General features: G+C 43.1%; 1 protein-coding gene and 1 long non-coding RNA gene across 7 annotated transcripts in view; one reads left to right on the top strand and one right to left on the bottom strand.

Annotated features, from left to right (window-relative positions):
- Positions 1–8,691, bottom strand: part of LPGAT1 (lysophosphatidylglycerol acyltransferase 1) — a 61,285-nt gene extending 52,594 nt beyond the window's left edge. Inside the window, exons 1-3 of one of the 3 annotated variants that reach the window (XM_064414295.1) lie at positions 8,539–8,691; positions 8,090–8,243; positions 7,415–7,682 (exon numbers count right to left, since the gene is read on the bottom strand). In XM_064414295.1, the coding sequence (XP_064270365.1) occupies positions 7,415–7,652 (238 nt within the window). In that variant the 5' untranslated portion in view covers positions 7,653–7,682; positions 8,090–8,243; positions 8,539–8,691. Of the gene's footprint in view, positions 1–6,316; positions 6,707–7,414; positions 7,683–8,089; positions 8,244–8,409 lie in introns of those variants that run through there. The other 2 variants (XM_064414294.1, XM_064414296.1) reach the window with 2 other exon arrangements.
- LOC135297102 (uncharacterized) lies at positions 8,092–10,483 on the top strand. Of its 4 annotated transcripts, XR_010359171.1 has the most exons (3): positions 8,094–8,200; positions 9,394–9,482; positions 9,569–10,483. It is a non-coding gene; the product is annotated as an uncharacterized LOC135297102 (long non-coding RNA). The 4 variants fall into 4 exon arrangements; XR_010359172.1 differs by having other exon boundaries at positions 8,092–8,200; positions 9,339–10,483; XR_010359169.1 differs by having other exon boundaries at positions 9,394–10,483.
- Positions 10,484–17,849: the final 7,366 nt, after the last annotated feature.

Below are 17,849 nucleotides of genomic sequence, written 5' to 3'. Positions count from 1 at the left end.
ATCTGGCAGAAAGCACTCTTCTTCCAGTCTAAACAACATCAACCAGTTAAGAAAATAGCAAGAAAAGATGAAGAATTCTAATTCAGTGACATTCAGATACTAAAGCTTTATCCTGCATGGGAATGCTCTGTTGAATTGAGGCTGTAAGCAGCAGTTAAAAAAATACACTAAAGCTGGTGCTGCCACCAAAAGTTGCATTTCCTTCCTCTTTCTCTTTGCTGTTTGTACCCACCTTCTCTCACCACACCCAAAAAGGAACTGGGTTAGGCACTGTGTCTTCTATGGCACCCAGCAAAAAGAGGGGTGGATGGGTAGGGCCAGAGTCGGCTGAGATCCAGATCAGCACACATCATGAAATATTTGGCCAGTGAAACTGAAGCAGTGGTAGGATGAGTCTGAAAGGCTGGGGCTGGCTTTCTTCTGTGGCACTCCCTGCTTGAAATGCTTTGTGGGGGGAGAGGAAAAACACAGAACAGCCTCATACACAGAATCCCTCACTGGTGTCATGGAACATTTTTGGGAATGCAAACACATTAGTCTTATTTATTTCAGTAAGTGGCACACACAAGTGGCTGGACTAATATCTGAGCCCGGCTGGCTGCAAGAGCAGGGCAATTCCGTGCCTACGCAATCACGCGTTTGACGTGTCATCCTCAGCATCAGAGTTTACATCCCACTCCAACAAACACCAGCAGATTACATATCTTGGAGCTGCACTTCAGTTCAGTTCACCCTGCAGAGTTACTATGATCATATCCCATAAAGGATTTACTAACCACCCAGTCTAATTAGGGTTGCACAACTCTTCCATTTTTCAGCACCTTAAAACCTTGCCAAACTAACCTTTGGCAAGACTTTTCTGTCCCTCTCACACAGATGACAGAAAATGGAAAGTGATGTATTCTGTTAATCTGTTTGAGCCTCATTCTAAAAAAGTAATTTCCCAGAACAAAACTTCAGAGAAAAAGAGTCTTCTTCTCCACATTAAAAATTCAATTTTTTTTCCTACAGCTTTCTTGAAAATCTCCAAAACTTCCATGCTTTAGTTACATTAAATGAGAGTGAGAAATTGCATTTTTTCACATAAAGGCATAATTTCTGACATGTTTCAATACACATGATGACACTGTTCAAGTGCAAAAAAAATTCACTGCAAAGAATTTGTGGACAAAGTATTTAAGATACTCTCTAAGATTATGCTTGTCCAAATCAGAGCTGGACAAAAGATTTCCTGTAGTTATTTCACATGGTTCTTAAAAGCATACCATCAAGGAAAAGAACAGGAAAAGGTAAAGAGAACAGAGACACATCTCTCAGGTATTCTTAGTCATATCCCTTCAGTAATGAAGGGAGAAATAAGAAGACTAATGTGAATAGATATGCTAAAAACAAAGGCCCAGATGAACTAGGGGGGATAAAAATACATGCTAAAAATAGCAAACTCAGCTATAAGGAGGAATGGAACCCAGAATTCCTAAAACTTCACTTTCCTTTGGCTGTGAGAATATGAGCTAATTTAGTAGCATTCCACAGCCATTGCTGGACTTCAAATTATAGAATCACACCTTTCTGTATATGTATTCATCAATAATTTCATCTCTACTATGCTTTGGTAGGCTTGCAATAGTTCTTGTATTTTCCAGAGTAGATGAAACAGGTACAGAGACTAACCTGCTCTAAAAAATGGGGGGGAAAGGGGGAAAACAAGCAAAAATTGAAAAAAGGACTTAAATAGCAACAAACAACAAAAACAATAGTGTGTGCTTTTACTCTAACCTTTGTGCCAGGAGGCAGCAGCTTTCTGAAAAAAAAATCAACTCAGAGACTATTTCATTATCTAATCTTTTGGAATGACCCTTTACAGTGAAATGATACAACATAAAAATGAATTATAAACTTTACTGCTTCTGACACATTAGATTACATTTGCTGGCATTAGATGAACTACAAAGGAGTACGGTAACTGTAACCCATGTCCCCAAAAGGAGATATGAGGATTTCCTGATGTGATTTCCACATGCCAATAGAAAAGGACAAGGGTCTTTGTCCAGCTCTCTTTACAGACACGTCACATGCACAAAGAAGCTGACACCAAGTTCACTGCACACCTTCCCTCCTCTTACGCAAAGCTGCCTTTGAGATGGGCCTTTGCTCTGAGGCCACAGTGGAAACAGCTCCAATGTCCCCAGCTCATCCAACTCTGACCTTTCCTTATCGAGACAGCTCAAAAGGTAAACACAAACTTCCTCTTACAAGCAGCAAAATGAATGCAAAAAATCCTGCTCGATCTCAGCATAACCTACACATCAAGGAAAGCTTCATTTAAGTTAGAAATTGCCTAGAAACTCAATGCACGCCCCCAGCATAAACCAGAAGTTTATTTGCAGTACACTGCTATCCAAATCTAATGAGTAAAATAAGGTACCTTTCCACATTCTGAGAAAATTAGCAAGAACCATGTTATCATGTTACCATTTTCCTTCTCCATTTCACACACTGCCTGGCCTCAAAAACAGAAGTTGTTTCCCTGTGCCTCTCTCTGCCCAGTCCTCAGAGTAGCGACCAGACCCAAAAGCAAAATACTGCCAGTGAAAAATCACACCGAAGGAACTGAGGAGAGCAGGACTAGCAGCAGTGTTAGACACATAGATCGGTCTCCTGAAATAACACTGCCTGCCTTGTATGGGACAAAAAATTTACTTTATCTCATCTGCTGTCCTTCAGCTTCTGCTGCACTTCCTGCTCGAGGAGAGGGGCCAACCGGTCATGAGAAGCAGTGCAGACAGCACATGCTGTCTGCACCAAGGAAGTGTTGTCACAGCAACTCCACCTGTATCTTTTACAGCTCTGGAAGACAAAAATATTTGCATTCTTAGAAGGAATTAAGGCCGTTGACTGATAAAACGGAAACAAGATTTTGCATTAGAAGTTAAAAAAAAGGTATGACTGCTGAAAAAATTTTTGAGTAGTCTTATTCTAATCACATGTATAAATCAGCCAATAAAAGCTATATCACTTGGGAGGAGAAGAGATGAGGACAATTAAAAATCAAAAATCTCAATCTCAGCTTTTCTTTACTTGGCTGAACAGAGAAGGAAAGATAAATTCTTCTCACTTGACAAAACCTGACAATCCTTATAGACACTCTTTAAAATTAGTCACCATCCTGGCTGACACAGAACAGTAACACCATAGAATTGTTCCACTTTTAATTAAGCACTGCATCATTATACCAGCAAGCACAGTCACAGCACTAAGAGTTTTCAGTGTGTTGTAACAGGTGTGTTACTCTCTTCACCTGCCCACAGCCCACTGACCTATCCAATACTGCTCTGTGTGTCACTGAGAGGCTGAAATGCAAGGGTTTGTTAAGGAGTCCTCTTTGCTGCTGGAGTATGAAATACTACAGGCACAGATCTGAAGAAACCCCCTGCCCAGGTGCACACAAGCCTGCAGAGCCCAGAGCTTCTCTCCCCTGGTGCTGGCAGAAGAGCAGGTGACTGCTGCAGCCAGAGGACACTCACCCTCCATCAGCTCCTCCCCACGCGCAGCCAGGGGCGCAGGCTGGGCACCAGCACTGCTCCCCATGCTGGGGTGAGCTCAGTGGAGCACAGTGGGGCAGAACCTCAGCACCCCCAGGGTCAGGACTGCACTGCCAGCTGACTGCTCTGCTGTCCTAGAGACTGCTCATTGCAATACTGCAACAACACCGTCACGGGCTCCTACCCACTCCTGCATTTGGACTGCAGCAGAGGCAACAAAACAGTTTGTCTATGTGTAATTAATTAAGCAAGGGTCTCTCTAGCAGTCCTATTTTTGGTGATTTGATTAAGTACATGGATATTACACTTACTCTGCAATACTTGATCAAAGAAGATGAAATCTCTAAGATGATTACTTTAAAACTGGTTTTGTAGGTGAGCAAAAGATCATCCGAAATTCACCACCACAGACATGCTCCATCTCCCTCCCATCTACCACACCACTTAGTGCTATCTGGTGTACTCATATATTAAATGACAAATTATAGTACAGGGAAAAAAGGTACTTGTCAACAAAGGATCAAGCACTCTTGAGTTTGCTTTTTTTAGAATGCTTCTTCCAACAAATGCTTCTAATATTTAGAAATATTATTCAAAGGTGCCTTTCAAATCACACTAATATGCAGATTCCAAGTGCCCTGGCTGAACAGCTCCTCCAAGAGCAATGCATTTACTTAAAAAAGCCTTTAAAAAAGGAGATTTAGAAGAGTTACAAGAAGGCCTTTCTGAAATCATATAAAAATAAAATAACATTGCTAGACTGTCTGTACGCTCTTTATAAAAAAACCCCAGTTTTCATTTTTGTAAGAAACTCTGTGGAGCTGAAGAGAACAACAGAGATATTTATCATACTCTGCCCTTTAAAAATCAAAGTAAACCAATTATGCACAAGTTCTCTCTCATACTTGCATCTCAAGAAGAAAAAGATTAGGGAGAGGACAGTGACCTTTACAATTTCTCCCAGTCATATACTATTTCTTTACATAATATCAAGTGCATCTGCAAACAGAAACACCTACATTCATCAAAAAGCATAGATTAGAGCTACTGATACAGACACAGATCAGGTAATTTCTGTAATAAATCCTCTATGTTCCTAACAAAAACCCTCAGGTTTAGACAGGGGTGAGGAAGAGAAGGGCAGACATCATTCAGGAGTTTTTCCTCAGCTCTTCCAGCTATATTCAGTAAAATATACTAACAATTATGCAACAGTAGCAAAGCCCAGAAGGATAAGCTAGCACTCACCATATTCTCTTCATTTGGTGTCGAGTTTTCTCCTACACATTACACACAAATTATGGGAGCAAAAAAAGTCTGCCCTGAATCTATTTTGCAGGCTGACTTTAAGTCCTTAATGACAAATTATTTATGTCACTTCTTACCCAAGAGATGACCCAGTCTTGGAAAGGGAAAAAATAAATAAATGAAAGAACTAAAACATACTTGCAACACAAGTGAAGCAGACCACTCCCTCCAGTTAAAAGACAAGTAAACTTATGTATCTGGTTACCCTCTTAAAGACAAACAAACCAACAAAAAAACCTTCACCAATTACTCTGCTACTCAAAAGAAAAAAACTTTAATCTTTTCAATGAACCCATGCATACCTACTGTCTTGCAATTACTTTTGCAAAGATAGGACATACTGAAGCCTACCTTTGACTCAGTTTTCTGGAATTTAGAACAGAAGAATTCTGGAGCAATGTCTCTTTCAGATGTACCACTGCAAGTCTTGAACACCAACTCTAATAAAGCAGTATTTCAGTTCTGAGTTAGTTATGTCATACTGTATAAATAACAGGGGACCCAGTGGCAGATTTTTAGAAATCTATTAATCTGAAAAAAGACACACAGATTACTCTGTCTGCATATGTTGAAGCCAGAATGATACACTTTCCAGGTTTGTTCTGCAAGTGGTAGAGAGCACTGATGAGGTTAAAGAAAAGACAAGGAAATAAGATGTTCTTGCTAATTCATATAATTTCAGTATAAAACACACTAATGCCTTCATGTCAAATAAAATGCATTTAAACTGATCTTTCATACAAGCATTTACTCAAAATCCTCCCCAAAGCCATGCTTCATAGTGAAAAGCAAAAAGAAGGGCCTCCTTACCATCCCTTAAAACATTTCTGCATAGCAGTTTGTAAATACTTCAAACAAATATACTAAGACATTTCAAGACTGTAAAACAAATTACTTCAAATTGTCAAGTACATCAGCAACACCAACCAACAGATGCTTCAGGAAGATTCTAGGATATGCAGATCATGCTAAGACCACCTCCCGAGCAATAGGCAAAAGAAACCACACAGTTCTGCAGTCAGCAGTAAAACTACCCTGAGGAAACGGCTTTCAAAAATTGTCATGGGACAATGAATTTTAACCAGCACATTCAGTACACATAATGAATCCTCGGGGTCATGAGCTGTATGACTTTAACATTACCATCACGGCCATAAACTTTCCCATTTCCGATTAATAATACACAAAGACACCTTGAAAGTCAATCCTTCCTTCTGGAAGGCCTTCGTGCTTTACAACATAAAGCAGAGTTTTACAAGTGTACCTGCCACTGCAAACACTATGTGGACTTCTTTTAATGAGCAAACATATAAAAAGGTCTTTAAACAGCATCTCTGGATAAGCTTGAGCTGTACCAGGCAAGGCAGTTTTGAAGCAGTGCAACGCTGTGACAGCTCTAGCCCGACAGATCAGAGTCCAGCTTGCTGCTGCTGCCACCATGTCCTTATAAAGAATGGGAAGCTCACCTAGAGGATCCACAGAAACTTTGTGCATCTCGGAAAGGCACACGACAGGGTACCAAAGGCCACACTGGCACAGAGGCGTCAGCTCTCGTTGCCTAACAAGACTCCGTCTGGGTCAACACTGCCTTTCTGACTAAGCAGGAGTCTGACCAGACTCCAGAGCTGTCTGCTGCCATTCCTTGTTTTTCTTGTTTACACAAGACCTGCAGATGCAGCCTGGGCAGAAGAGAAGGAAAGAATTTTAGGAGGGCTGCTCATACTTTGCACTCAATAGATTCATTTCTTCCCTTTCCAAAGCTCACACAAAGAACTGATGGCTGGTTTTTTGCATGAAGTGCAGTAGCCAGGATGAAAATCAGTGCATTTGAGGACAAGACCAGAGCCTTCCTTAATATTTCAGTTCAGTCCATCACCTTGAAGAGCCTATGAATACTAAATGAGCAAAAACAAGTTCAGTAATAACCACAAAGCAAGCATGCAGAGGGAAAAACCCTACAGATACCGTAATTAGCTCGCTAACAGTAAATGAAGAGTCATACGGTTGAGAAATATTCCGTATCACTACTTGAATGAAAGAGGCTCCCTCTGCTTCCCTCTGTTCTGAGACGGCAGAAAAGACAGTCCCTGTTGCAAGGAACAGAAGACCTACTCTTCTGACATGAGTTTCGTGTCAAACTTCTTAGCCTTGTCTCCTGATATTTCTAAGGGGAGATGGTTTAGAGATGCACACATTTAATACAAGAAAAGTTTAGTTCTGCTAGCTACACGCACAGTACAAATCAACTTTCTTTTGAGGAGACATATCTTTTTCGTGAAATGCTAAAACAACGTGATCAAGATACTAAGGAGAAGTCATATTTCCCATTTTACTAGCACAAAATACTGACTGCAAACCACTTAAAACATATAAAGTTTCTAGGTATGACTTAAAAAATGTTTCAGTACACAGCATCTCAACCCAGAAATGCATCTGTGTAAGACAACTGAAAGAATAACATCCTGAATATCTACTACATTCAGCAGTAGATTTCCTTATACATCCCCTTATGAAAACAGTCTTTTAACATATTAGTATGTTTTAAATTAATAAGACATTCTTACCTGTGTATCCTGCCCACCAGCCCCAGGAAGCCACCATCGCTAAAAGCCATTTAAATAACACTCCTTCGATATACCAGAAGCTTTTGCTGTCCAATATTCGGAGAGGCTGCAGCACAATTAAATACAAGACGTAGGACGGAATAGCAACCAGGTTATTGGCGACCATAAAAGCGAACCTGAGGAGTGCTTTCAGGCAGGTATAGCCCACCCTCTGGGCCTGCTCCAGAGTCACGGCCATGCTCTTCACAGCGGAGGGCGCGGGACCGTCCTGCGGGCACAGGGAGAACAAGGTGGCACAGGGAGCGCTCCCCGAGCGGGGACAGCAAGAACCAAAACCAAGGTGGCACAGGGAGCGCTCCCGAGGGGGCGAGGCGCGGATGTCCGCCGGCGCGGCCCCGGCCCCAGCCCCAGCCCGCCGTGAGGCACCGGGCAGGCAGCGACCGCCGCCCCGGGGCCACGAAGGCTCCGGCGCGACCCTCCGGCCTCCGGGGGACCCCAGCCCGCACTCGCGGCGGGGCACACACGCGTGCTCCCGGCCGCCCTCCATCTCCCCCTCCCCGAAAAGGCGGCGGGCGCTACGGCGGTGCCGGCGGCCTCTCCCCCGCCCCGGCGCGGCTGACAGGAGCCCGGGCCCGCGGGGCGGGGAGGCGGCGGCGGCCCGGCCGCGGGACTCACCTCCGGCGGGGCGGCGGAGCGGCGGCGGAAGCGGCGGGGCTGGGGGAGCTGGGCCCGGCGGCGGCGGTCTCGGCTGGCGGCGGCGGCTGGCGGCGGCTCATGGACCCGGAGGTGGCTGGCCCGGCCGCGGCAGCGCTGCTCGCCCTGCGGCTCCCTGCGGAGGGAGAGAGGGGGGCGGGCGGCGTGAGCGCGGGGGAGGCGGGAGCGCCGGGCCGGGCGGGCAGGCGCAGACCGCGGGTTCACCTCGGTTCTCCCGCGCCCGCGGCCGGGCCTGGCACGCTTCGCTTTCCCTTCCCTTCCCTTCCCCTCCCCTCGCTTACCCTTCCCCTCCCTGCCGGCTCGGCTCGGAGCTCCGCGGGCGGGACCGCGCCGAGCCCCGGACCCGCAAGGGCAGGCGGTGCCGCGGGCGGGGGGAGGACCCTGCACCTGCCGGGGGCGGGGGTTCGTACCTCGGCACCGCCGCCGCCTCCGAGCCCCCGCCGCGGGTTCATGCCGGGCGCCGGGGCCGCGCTCCCCGCCCCCGCCGCGTCCGCCGTGACCGCCCGGGAGCGGGGCTGGCGCTGCGGCGAGCGCCGCCCCCGCCGGGCAGCGCGCAGCCCCCCGGCCCTCCCGCTCTCACTCACTTACACGGACAGACAGACAGACGCTGGGACGGATGCCGCAGCGCATCCCGGGCCGGCCCGCGGACACGCGCGCTCCGCGGAGGGGGCACAGGCAGGGGCTGCCCCTGCGCCCGTCCCGGAGCCGGGCGGGACGACACCGGGACGAGCCGGGAACGGCCTGAAGCTGTGTCAGGGGAGGTTGAAGATGGATGTTAGGACAAGGTGGTTTGGGCACTGGAGGTGGCTCCCCGGCAGTGGTCACAGCACCAAGCCTGGCAGAGCTCAAGCAGAGTTTGGACAACACTCCCAGGCACGTGGTGTGACTGCTGGGGGTGTCCTGTGCAGGGCAGGGAGTTGAATTGGATAAGCAATCCTGTGCATCCCGTGTAACTGTGGTTCTGTGACCAGGCAGCAGCATGGCTCGGCCATACGACTCCCCCTCGCCCTTGTTTTTTGGTTAAAGTTGGGCAATCGGGGAAGGTAGAAGAGGACGCTGTCACAGGTTCCCTCAGCGCCACCAGAAAGACCCTTTGGGCCCAGACAGCAACAGTGCATTTTGTCTTCTCCTTGTAGTCCTAAGTCCCTTGTGCGTGCTTTTTATAGATCAACTTCTCCAGTCTTCCCTCTCTCTCATCCCTCCCCAGCAGAGCCACAAACATCATCTACCTCCAAACCAACTCTGTGATGGTCTCCAACCTGCAGGTGCACCTGATGCCAGCACAGAAGCAGCTGAAGGCAGAGATTTGACAGCCCCATCCAGAGAACCTGCACCTTTACAAAATCACTCCAGGGTGAGGATTTTTTGCCTTTTCTGTAACTGAATCATCCCTTGTGGCGATACGTGACTGTTGCCTCTTCTGTTCGCTGTGCCTGTCAGACACAGGTCTGCTCCTGTCCTCTCCATACCCCTGAAGAGTCCATGGAAGAGTGCTGCCAGACTTCCATCACCTCTCTCTGGCCTGACCAGGCTGTTCCCTCTGCTTTCTTGAACCATTAAAACACTTACACTGAGCAGAATGGCTTTGCAAGTGATTTTAACTCTGCTTGCGTTCTTAAGGGAGAGTAGCAGCTGAAACCACCTTAACAAGGAGATGTGCTAGAAAGTCTTTTGTGCTGAAAAAAGGAAAAAAAAAGTTCAAATTGTAATACGTGGACTGAAAAACATATCGGTTTCACATACTAACCATGCCATGTGTAAAGCTAGTCTACCGTTTCCTAGACAATGAGGCTTCAGCAATGACTGTACCATCAACAAAATTAAATCCCAACCTCTATTCCAGGAAGCAAACAAAGTTGTTATTGCAGATAAATTTAATTTGAGAACTTAAAAATGCAAACAACTAAATAATACCATCATATTCTATTTGAGCAAAACAAAACAACAGTAAACTTCTGACCTTTTTGACAAAAAGCACACATCTTGCATAAGTGTTTCCAAGTCTGGGCTTCTTTTGCCTGTGTTATTTTTATTCCTAGGTTAAACCTAACAGTTGTGCTCAGTAATCATTATGCAGTCAGCTTGAGCTGTTCTGAAGTGCTACCAGCATCAGTAGAACTTGAGTTTTATGTTGTTTTGGAGTTTTTTTCCATATTTGTCATACAAACAACTCTGGGTATACACTTGAAGTTATTCTCAGCAAAATTTTTCTCCAAAATTCTCAGGTAGAAAAAGGACAATTTTTAGGCCATTGTTAAGGATACACTTTCATTTTTTTACATCCAACAGCAAAATGAAGCTTGTTTTATGTATAATTCCAAGACTAAAAATATTTATCATACTTTTTCTAAAAATTTATTATCTTAATTTTATTCACACTGCACAGTTTGGACACTGTTCTGAAACCTGGTGCATCCAATGAGGGACTGCAGAAATGATGTTAGACAAGTAATGAATCAGGCAATTTATCCTGCAGAAAGGAATTGCACATGGGGAAGCAGCCATACAAAGCATTCATTCTTTGTCAGTGACTGCCTTAGAGCTTAGGAAGCTGTGGTTTAGCATTCTGCTGAATGAGCTCGTAGCAAAGACCCACCCCTATTCCTCATTTCCTGGCCTTCCCATGGACAAACCAGGTCCTAGGAAGTGTGCACAATGAAATAACCCCACTGCTCTTGGGAAGCCAGCTGTGCCACCCAGTCTGAACCTCTGAAGAATCCTTTCTAGTACAAAGTTACACGTGTGCCATTACTGCAAACAGAAAGGATACAACTAAAAGCAGCAATTTTTTATTAGGTCAATAACTCTGAGGCCCAGAAGTATCACAAGTCATTTTTGGTTTCGATTTTAAGAAAAAAAAATTCCATTTTCTGGAAGCCATTTGTCAATCTCTCAGCTTCATGAGCTTTCATTATATCATTATATATACTTTGTCTTTTTACTACTATAAATGCAAAAAAAAAAAAAAGGGCAAAATAATAAGCAGCTCTCACTTTATGGCCTTTTTAATAATTTCTCTAAAATTTACATATTTTTTGACTGAATAACCCCCCTATAACTTCCTCTTTTCAGCCTCACAGAAATACTGACAGGGCTGTTACTATTGATCATTGTAAAAATACATTTTAATGTGCTTATTAACTGGTAGCTATGGGTATGAACATTGGTAAAATTAGGTCATTAACCAATGTCAACGGTTACTGGAACAGATAAATAAATATTGGAGTTGTCTCCCACTTACCTTCATAAAAACCCACAGACCAAAATCACAGAAGAAGGTTGGGCTTATTCCTGCCAGTAAGAAGAGAAAACATGTCAGAGGTGTGAATGTGACATAGTAATAAACAAACATCTGTTATATTTGTCTGCTTTACCAAGTTATTCTGAGGAGTACACAGGTCACTGCATAGGCTGGACTGAACACTGGCTCTGGCTGCACGATTCCAGTCAGGTGTCAGTCACAAACTCCTCGGAAGCCTTTTGAAGAAGGTGACATTTCTCACGTGTGGGTGCACTTCCAGAAGTGATTGAGCTGCTGTGACTGTCATGCTCTGCCCTTCAGTGGCACATCCTTGCATCCCAGCTTGGCTGTAGCCCTAGAGCTGCCTGTGAGCGGAGCTGCGAGGAGGAGGTGGCAGCGTGGCCATCCAAGCAGTCCAGGAGTCACAGCCATAATGGAATCCAGGCTTGGAGCTGCAAAGGCCAGCTAGCTGAAGGATTAGTTTCTGAAGTTAGCAAACAGCAAGTTTTGGAATGCTTTTGAACCTCAGTCTGGGTCAAAGATTGGCAAATCAAAAGCTGCTCATTTGTCACAACCAGATTCAATCAGCTCTCTCCGCTTGCTTTCCTTGCAGCAAACTGAAGCTGCAGATGCCATATGGCTGGAGCAAAAAGGGTTAGGAGGATGCACTCATGTGCTGACAACAATAAAAACAAAATGGCCTTTTACAAATCATAATCTCTGTCATACAGAGAGCAAGGACAAGAAAACAAATTTTCTGAGAAATCTTGGGAATTTCTTTCTAGAGCAGAAAACAACTACTGCTTCCAACCTCTCAGAAAAAACAACTGGCTACTTTTAAAAACAAAATTTATATAATATTTTATTTTTTAAAAAAAGAGCATGATAGAAAACATGGAAGACTAAACTGCCATGAGGAACTACAGAGGTGGAAACATGCAGAGCACAGGCTGTTGAAAGATGCATAATATAAAATGGGGAATATACTCAGGGGAACATAAATACAGAAAGCATCTCAAGTGAATTAAGTAGTTAGCATTAGATTTGGAAAAGTCACAATTTAAAGAAGCATCAAGAACCTATGTTTTCTATAATCTGCAATGAACAAAGGGGGAAAAAAGATAAACCCACACCAAAACACAAAAGGGAGGAAGTTTTAGGATATGGAAAAAAATTAAATTACATTTAACCTTCAATTTTGAGCTGCTTTGCAGTATTAAATACCCCAGTGTGAAGCATTTTTGCATTACTGTCTTCAAAACATTTAACATTTTCATTACAACAGTTAAACCTTCCAAAATACTCCATAACAGTAGCTTCTACTGCAACCTCTGTAAGAAAGGCAAAATCACTTCCATTCTCCAAGAAGATTCTTAAATTTAAAGGACAGTATCAGTTACTCCATCTCCACCAGCTGCACCTCAGGAGGAACCATGCTTGTCCAAGTCCCTTGAACTTCAGTGGCAAGCTGATCCCATGCTCTTTCCTGTAGTCATCCAACAGCAGACATGCTTTTTAAAAGATCTATTTTCAGTAATCTTTCAGACACAGGAGTTCCTTTTGAAGGCCCGCCTTCATTTATCACACACAAAACATAAAACCCAGGCCACTTGCCTTTTGTAATTTCTTTCCAGGTCATAAATGTTATCAGTCTATTTGACCTTTTGGTCAAAGATGCTTTTGTTTGCACTTTAATTCTTTTAAGGACATTTCAGGGTAACATGAAGCAGCAGTTCAAAAGGAAGTAAATTGTGGCATTGACTTTAACACTTGTCGCATTCCTGAATTTATGTAAAAAGGCTGTAACTGAATCGCAGCCCCCTGACAAGTTTTCTTCCCTTGCTTGCACCTCCAGATCCTTTCATGCAGTTGAGCCAGCTGCAGCCTTACCAGTTCCCTTGGCTCTAGCATACAGAGTTGTCATTTTTACTCATTTTCTCTAATATTTAAACCCTTGGATGAAAGGCTAAATTTTTTCATGTTAAAAAAATTATAGGCCTCAGAGGAAACATCACAGGCATGACCAAAACTTTCAGGCTCGTGATAAATGCACACTTTTCTTCTCCCTTCTACTAGCTTCAGTTGACATCAGATCTTAGACAGTGCTCGTTTAACAAGGCCACAGGATGCCAAGTTAAAGTCTTGAGTTGTTTTAGGGTCATTTTGTTATCACTAGTGTAAGAATGACTAAATAAAATGCATTTTTTTCCTGAGTGAATAAAAAAGTAGCATTGAAGTAGCAGCATTTGACCTAAAATGGGTTTTGGTTGTTGTTTGTTTGGCTGTTTGTTTTTTTTTTAACCAGGAATCATTAAATATGATGCAAGTTGGATTGTTACATAGCTCTTTAAGTTCATATTTCATTCCAAAATTTTTGTAAGCCTAAATGAGAACAAGTAAACATTTTATAACCAGGCATTATTGCATTTGTAATTTTGCCCAAGGGAATTTTGTACAGTTAGGCACAGACAGAAGAAGAAACTCTGGCTCCACTGAGGCAACTCCAGTGCAATGCTTGAAGTCCTGTCCAACATAAAGTAAAAAATAAAGTTTGTCACACAGTTTCTGTGGTGTTCTCAGAGCAAACCAAGCCAAGGAGGCCGTGCGGCATGGAAGACAGAGCTACACAAAATCAGGATATAAAAATATCAGCATACAAAAATACTGGGGAAGAGAGAAGACTGCTTATGTCTAATGCTGGGGCTGGCTGTGGTCCCATCACTCCATCTACTAAGTCCTGCATCAACCTGGGTCTTTCTATAGAGAGATTGTTGAGAACGTATATTGCATCCTCCTGCTCTGCATTTCAGATGGAGCTCATCTGGTGGATTGCTGCTTCTCTATTTAATTGGCCAGCATAGTTGGGCTTCTCTATGCGAAGGTATTTTTGTCCCATTTAATACCTAATTTTTATTTATCATGTGCTTTCCAACTGTTTGCTATGTCCAAGGTGGTGTCAAAATAGATTTACTGGCTATGGACACATAAAAAGGGATAGCTCATAAACTTTTTCAGGTGTAGATTATGTTCTAATATTTAGAAGTACTCTGTTATCTAGAATTTGTCAAGGCTTGTTTTTAACTGGTTTTGGATGCATTTATTTCCTTTGTGTGTGATAACCAGCATCTGTACAACTTCCACCACAAAGAATCTAAAGACACTCTAAGCATAAGCTACAGAGGGGGACAAAGCCATATGATGATTCAGTGAAGGCTATCTTGATCTCCCAAAAGAATTTGGGTACATTAGTATCTGAATGTACTTATTCTTTCTACAGCATAACAGGAGCAAATCAAGGAATTTTGGAGCTGGTTAAGAACAGTGCAGTCATCTTGTTCATGACCTTCACCATTTGTAAGACAGGAAAAACCCAAAATATATCCCATTTGAACAACTTCCCAGCTAGTCAAGACGAGCAGAAGGTGAGGCAGGTGTAGTCATTGCTCCCTTTCTTCTACCAGCTCTATGCAAATTTTATAATTTTCCACTTAGGCAGAGCTCATTAACCTTCGCACAATGCCACTCTTGGATTTTCCACTTCAATCTGTTTTACATAAGACATACACATCATATTTATAATTTTTTGGGTTACTCTTGGTCCAGCAGATGAGGAATATAAGGCCTCCTGTTGCAGCTACATGTTCTGTAACTCATATGCAGACCTGGTAAGGTTACTCAATGTATTTCACAGTTGGCCAAATCAATATAATCTTAAAAACCAGAGAGGTTGTTCCTGCTATTACAATGCCTTTTCATACCATAATAAAGTCTCCATACCAACGCCTGTAATTGTGAGCTGAATAATTCAGGTGTTTTGAGGTGTCTGATTTCACATTAAAGCAAAAGTGAAGACTTTGAGAGTGGCCACTCATTAAAGATGGGTAACAGATACAGCACAATGCAACCAGGTGGTCAGTGAGCAACACTTCCCTTTGCTGCTGTTTGGAATGTGCTTCTGCCATACTCCGTGTGTCAGCCAATGGTCAGCTTACAGAGAGCACAACAAAGCTGGGTCCTCATCTCAGTTCCATGGGTGTTTTCTTCACCCCATTGATACTACTGTCACCAAGGTAAGTTTGAGCTGAGGGTTTGCTTTTGATTTTTGTGGCGTCTTGTTTTGTGTTGGTTTGTTGGCATTTTTGAAAGAAAGGAGCTCTAGAGTTACTCCAACTAATTAATGTTTAACCTCTTTGTTTGCTTGGTTATGAAATCTTTTATCCATAACATTGATTTAATTCAATCCCATCTACAGAATCTTACTACTTCAGGCAATGATAACATGCTGATTATATATAAGCTTGCACTTTGCAAGATTTTTTTGTAAGCCCATTAAGTTTGCATAAGGAAACATGGTACAAACACAGAGATGAAGCCAGCCCATCTTTAGGCAGATGGGACTCCTAACATTTTCTAGTTATCACACTGTTTTGTGATTAGCCATTTAAAAAAAAAAAAAAAAAAAAATATATATATATATAGAAAAACCAGGAATTTGACGGCCCTGAATTAATCTCTAATATTTTTTTCTCCATCTGTACTGGCAAACTAAGCACTACAGTGTATGTTCCTGATCGTAAAGTTCATATGTTTCATAAAGATCAGATGAAGCTCTTATTTTCACTCAAGTTCACTTCAAGTCAGCATTTACCAGACTGACCTACTTGGGTTTTGGTAAACTCTTAACACCAAGTCAGTGTTTGTAGACCAAACCATAAATACAAGAGAACTAAACAAATACTTATCACTGTTATTAAATGTGATTATCACACTTCAATCCCTAGTGAACAGCTTGTTACAAAATAAAAGAGTTATTCACACTACTTTATTCTTCTTATGTTTGTTGAATTCTATATCGTTACAATCTAAAATTAATATTGATGTTTCAGGAAAGTGGTGATTTTCAAGTTGAAAAAGAAGGTAAAGAGTCCAATATAACAATGACAGCTGCCTTTGTGGGGGAGTCTATTTGTCCATGTGCTGAATTCCAGTGATTTCAAACAGCACTGGTCAAAGTGCAAAGATCCATCATATTTGAGCTGACTGAAGACCTGGGGACAAACTAATCAGGTCTGATCCAAGGTCCACTGTACATTTCTAGCTAACCAGTATTGTAAAATAAATACCATCACTGAAATCTGATAGGACAGATCTGTTAAAATACTCATCTTCCCTCCCCCAGTTAAGCACAGCATGCAACCTCCTTGTCTTATGATGCCATATGCAGCTTTGCACTGTTTTGCTGAGCTTCCTCAAGACTATGTTTAACCAAAGAAGGTCATGAACACATCCACATTGCAAGCTGCTTATACAGTTTTTGCACAAGCTCAAGGAAATCCAAAAGGAGAAGTCACACCATAATTTGCATTCAAGCTACCCACATCCCCTGCAGCCTTGCTACCTGCCTGAAAAACACAGCTGCAGTCTTTCTGCTGAATGTAGAATACTGATGTCCACCGTTAGCAGCAATTAATCATTTCTTTGGGAAAACCAGTTAAAGATACTGTTGGCACTGGTTAATGAGTAATCATTAATTAAGGTAGACAACACTATCAGTTTGGCATTAAAAGGTATCCTGGTTTTTTTTTGGTTTTGTTTTTTTTGGGTTTTTGTTGTTGTTGTTGTTGTTGTTGTTTTTTTCCTACAGGGAAAGATTATAGAATCACAGAATGGCTTTGAGTGAAAGGGACCTTAAAGACCATTTAGTCCATCCCCTCTGCTCTGTGCACCTTCCACTAGACCACGTTGCTCAAAGCCCCATCCAACCTGGCCTTAAACACTTCCAGGGATGGGGCATCCACAGCTTCTCTGGGAAACCTGTGCCAGTGCCTCACGACCCTCACAGGAAAGAATTTCCTCCTAATATCTAATCTGAACCTACTCTCTTTAGTTTGAATCCATTCCCCCTCGTTCTATCACTACGTGCCCTTGTAAAAAGTCCCTCTCCATCTTTCTCGTAGGCTCCCTTCAGGTAGTGCAAGGCCACAATTAGGTCTTAACTGAAGCCTTCTTTTTTCTATAGATGCAGGAGAAAGTAGAATTCCAAAAAACCCTTACACATCTTATCTGTAGTTTTATATTAGGTTTATCATCCTAAGCCAGGGCAGGCCCAGTGTGCTCAGACGGAGAGGAAGGGAGGAGGCACCACGCCCTGTCCTATGATTGGCATCAACAATAAAGCCCATTCCTGTCCTCTCCACAGCCAATGCAAACCACTTTATCCTGATTTACACCAGCCAACAGCACAAACTCAGGCAACACTCATCAGTCAAAGAGATTTCATCTAGATGATAGTAATGCTGTTATGCATTTTTTACCACAGACATCCAAGACTGGTTTCCTTAAGTCTGTGCCACACCACTAACATGTTTGTAAGGGACAATCACTTCCTATTTTCATGCCACACAGTCAAGTGCTGCCCAAAAGCTCCATAGGTTGCCATGTGCAGTAAGAGCTGGAAATTGTTCTTCCTGAAATACCACA

This window comes from Passer domesticus, chromosome 3 (assembly GCF_036417665.1).
Source record: "Passer domesticus isolate bPasDom1 chromosome 3, bPasDom1.hap1, whole genome shotgun sequence".
NCBI classification, from domain to species: Eukaryota; Metazoa; Chordata; class Aves; order Passeriformes; family Passeridae; genus Passer; species Passer domesticus.
The sequence above is the reverse complement of the archived record's forward strand: the minus strand, read 5'-3'. Positions and strand labels throughout refer to the sequence as shown.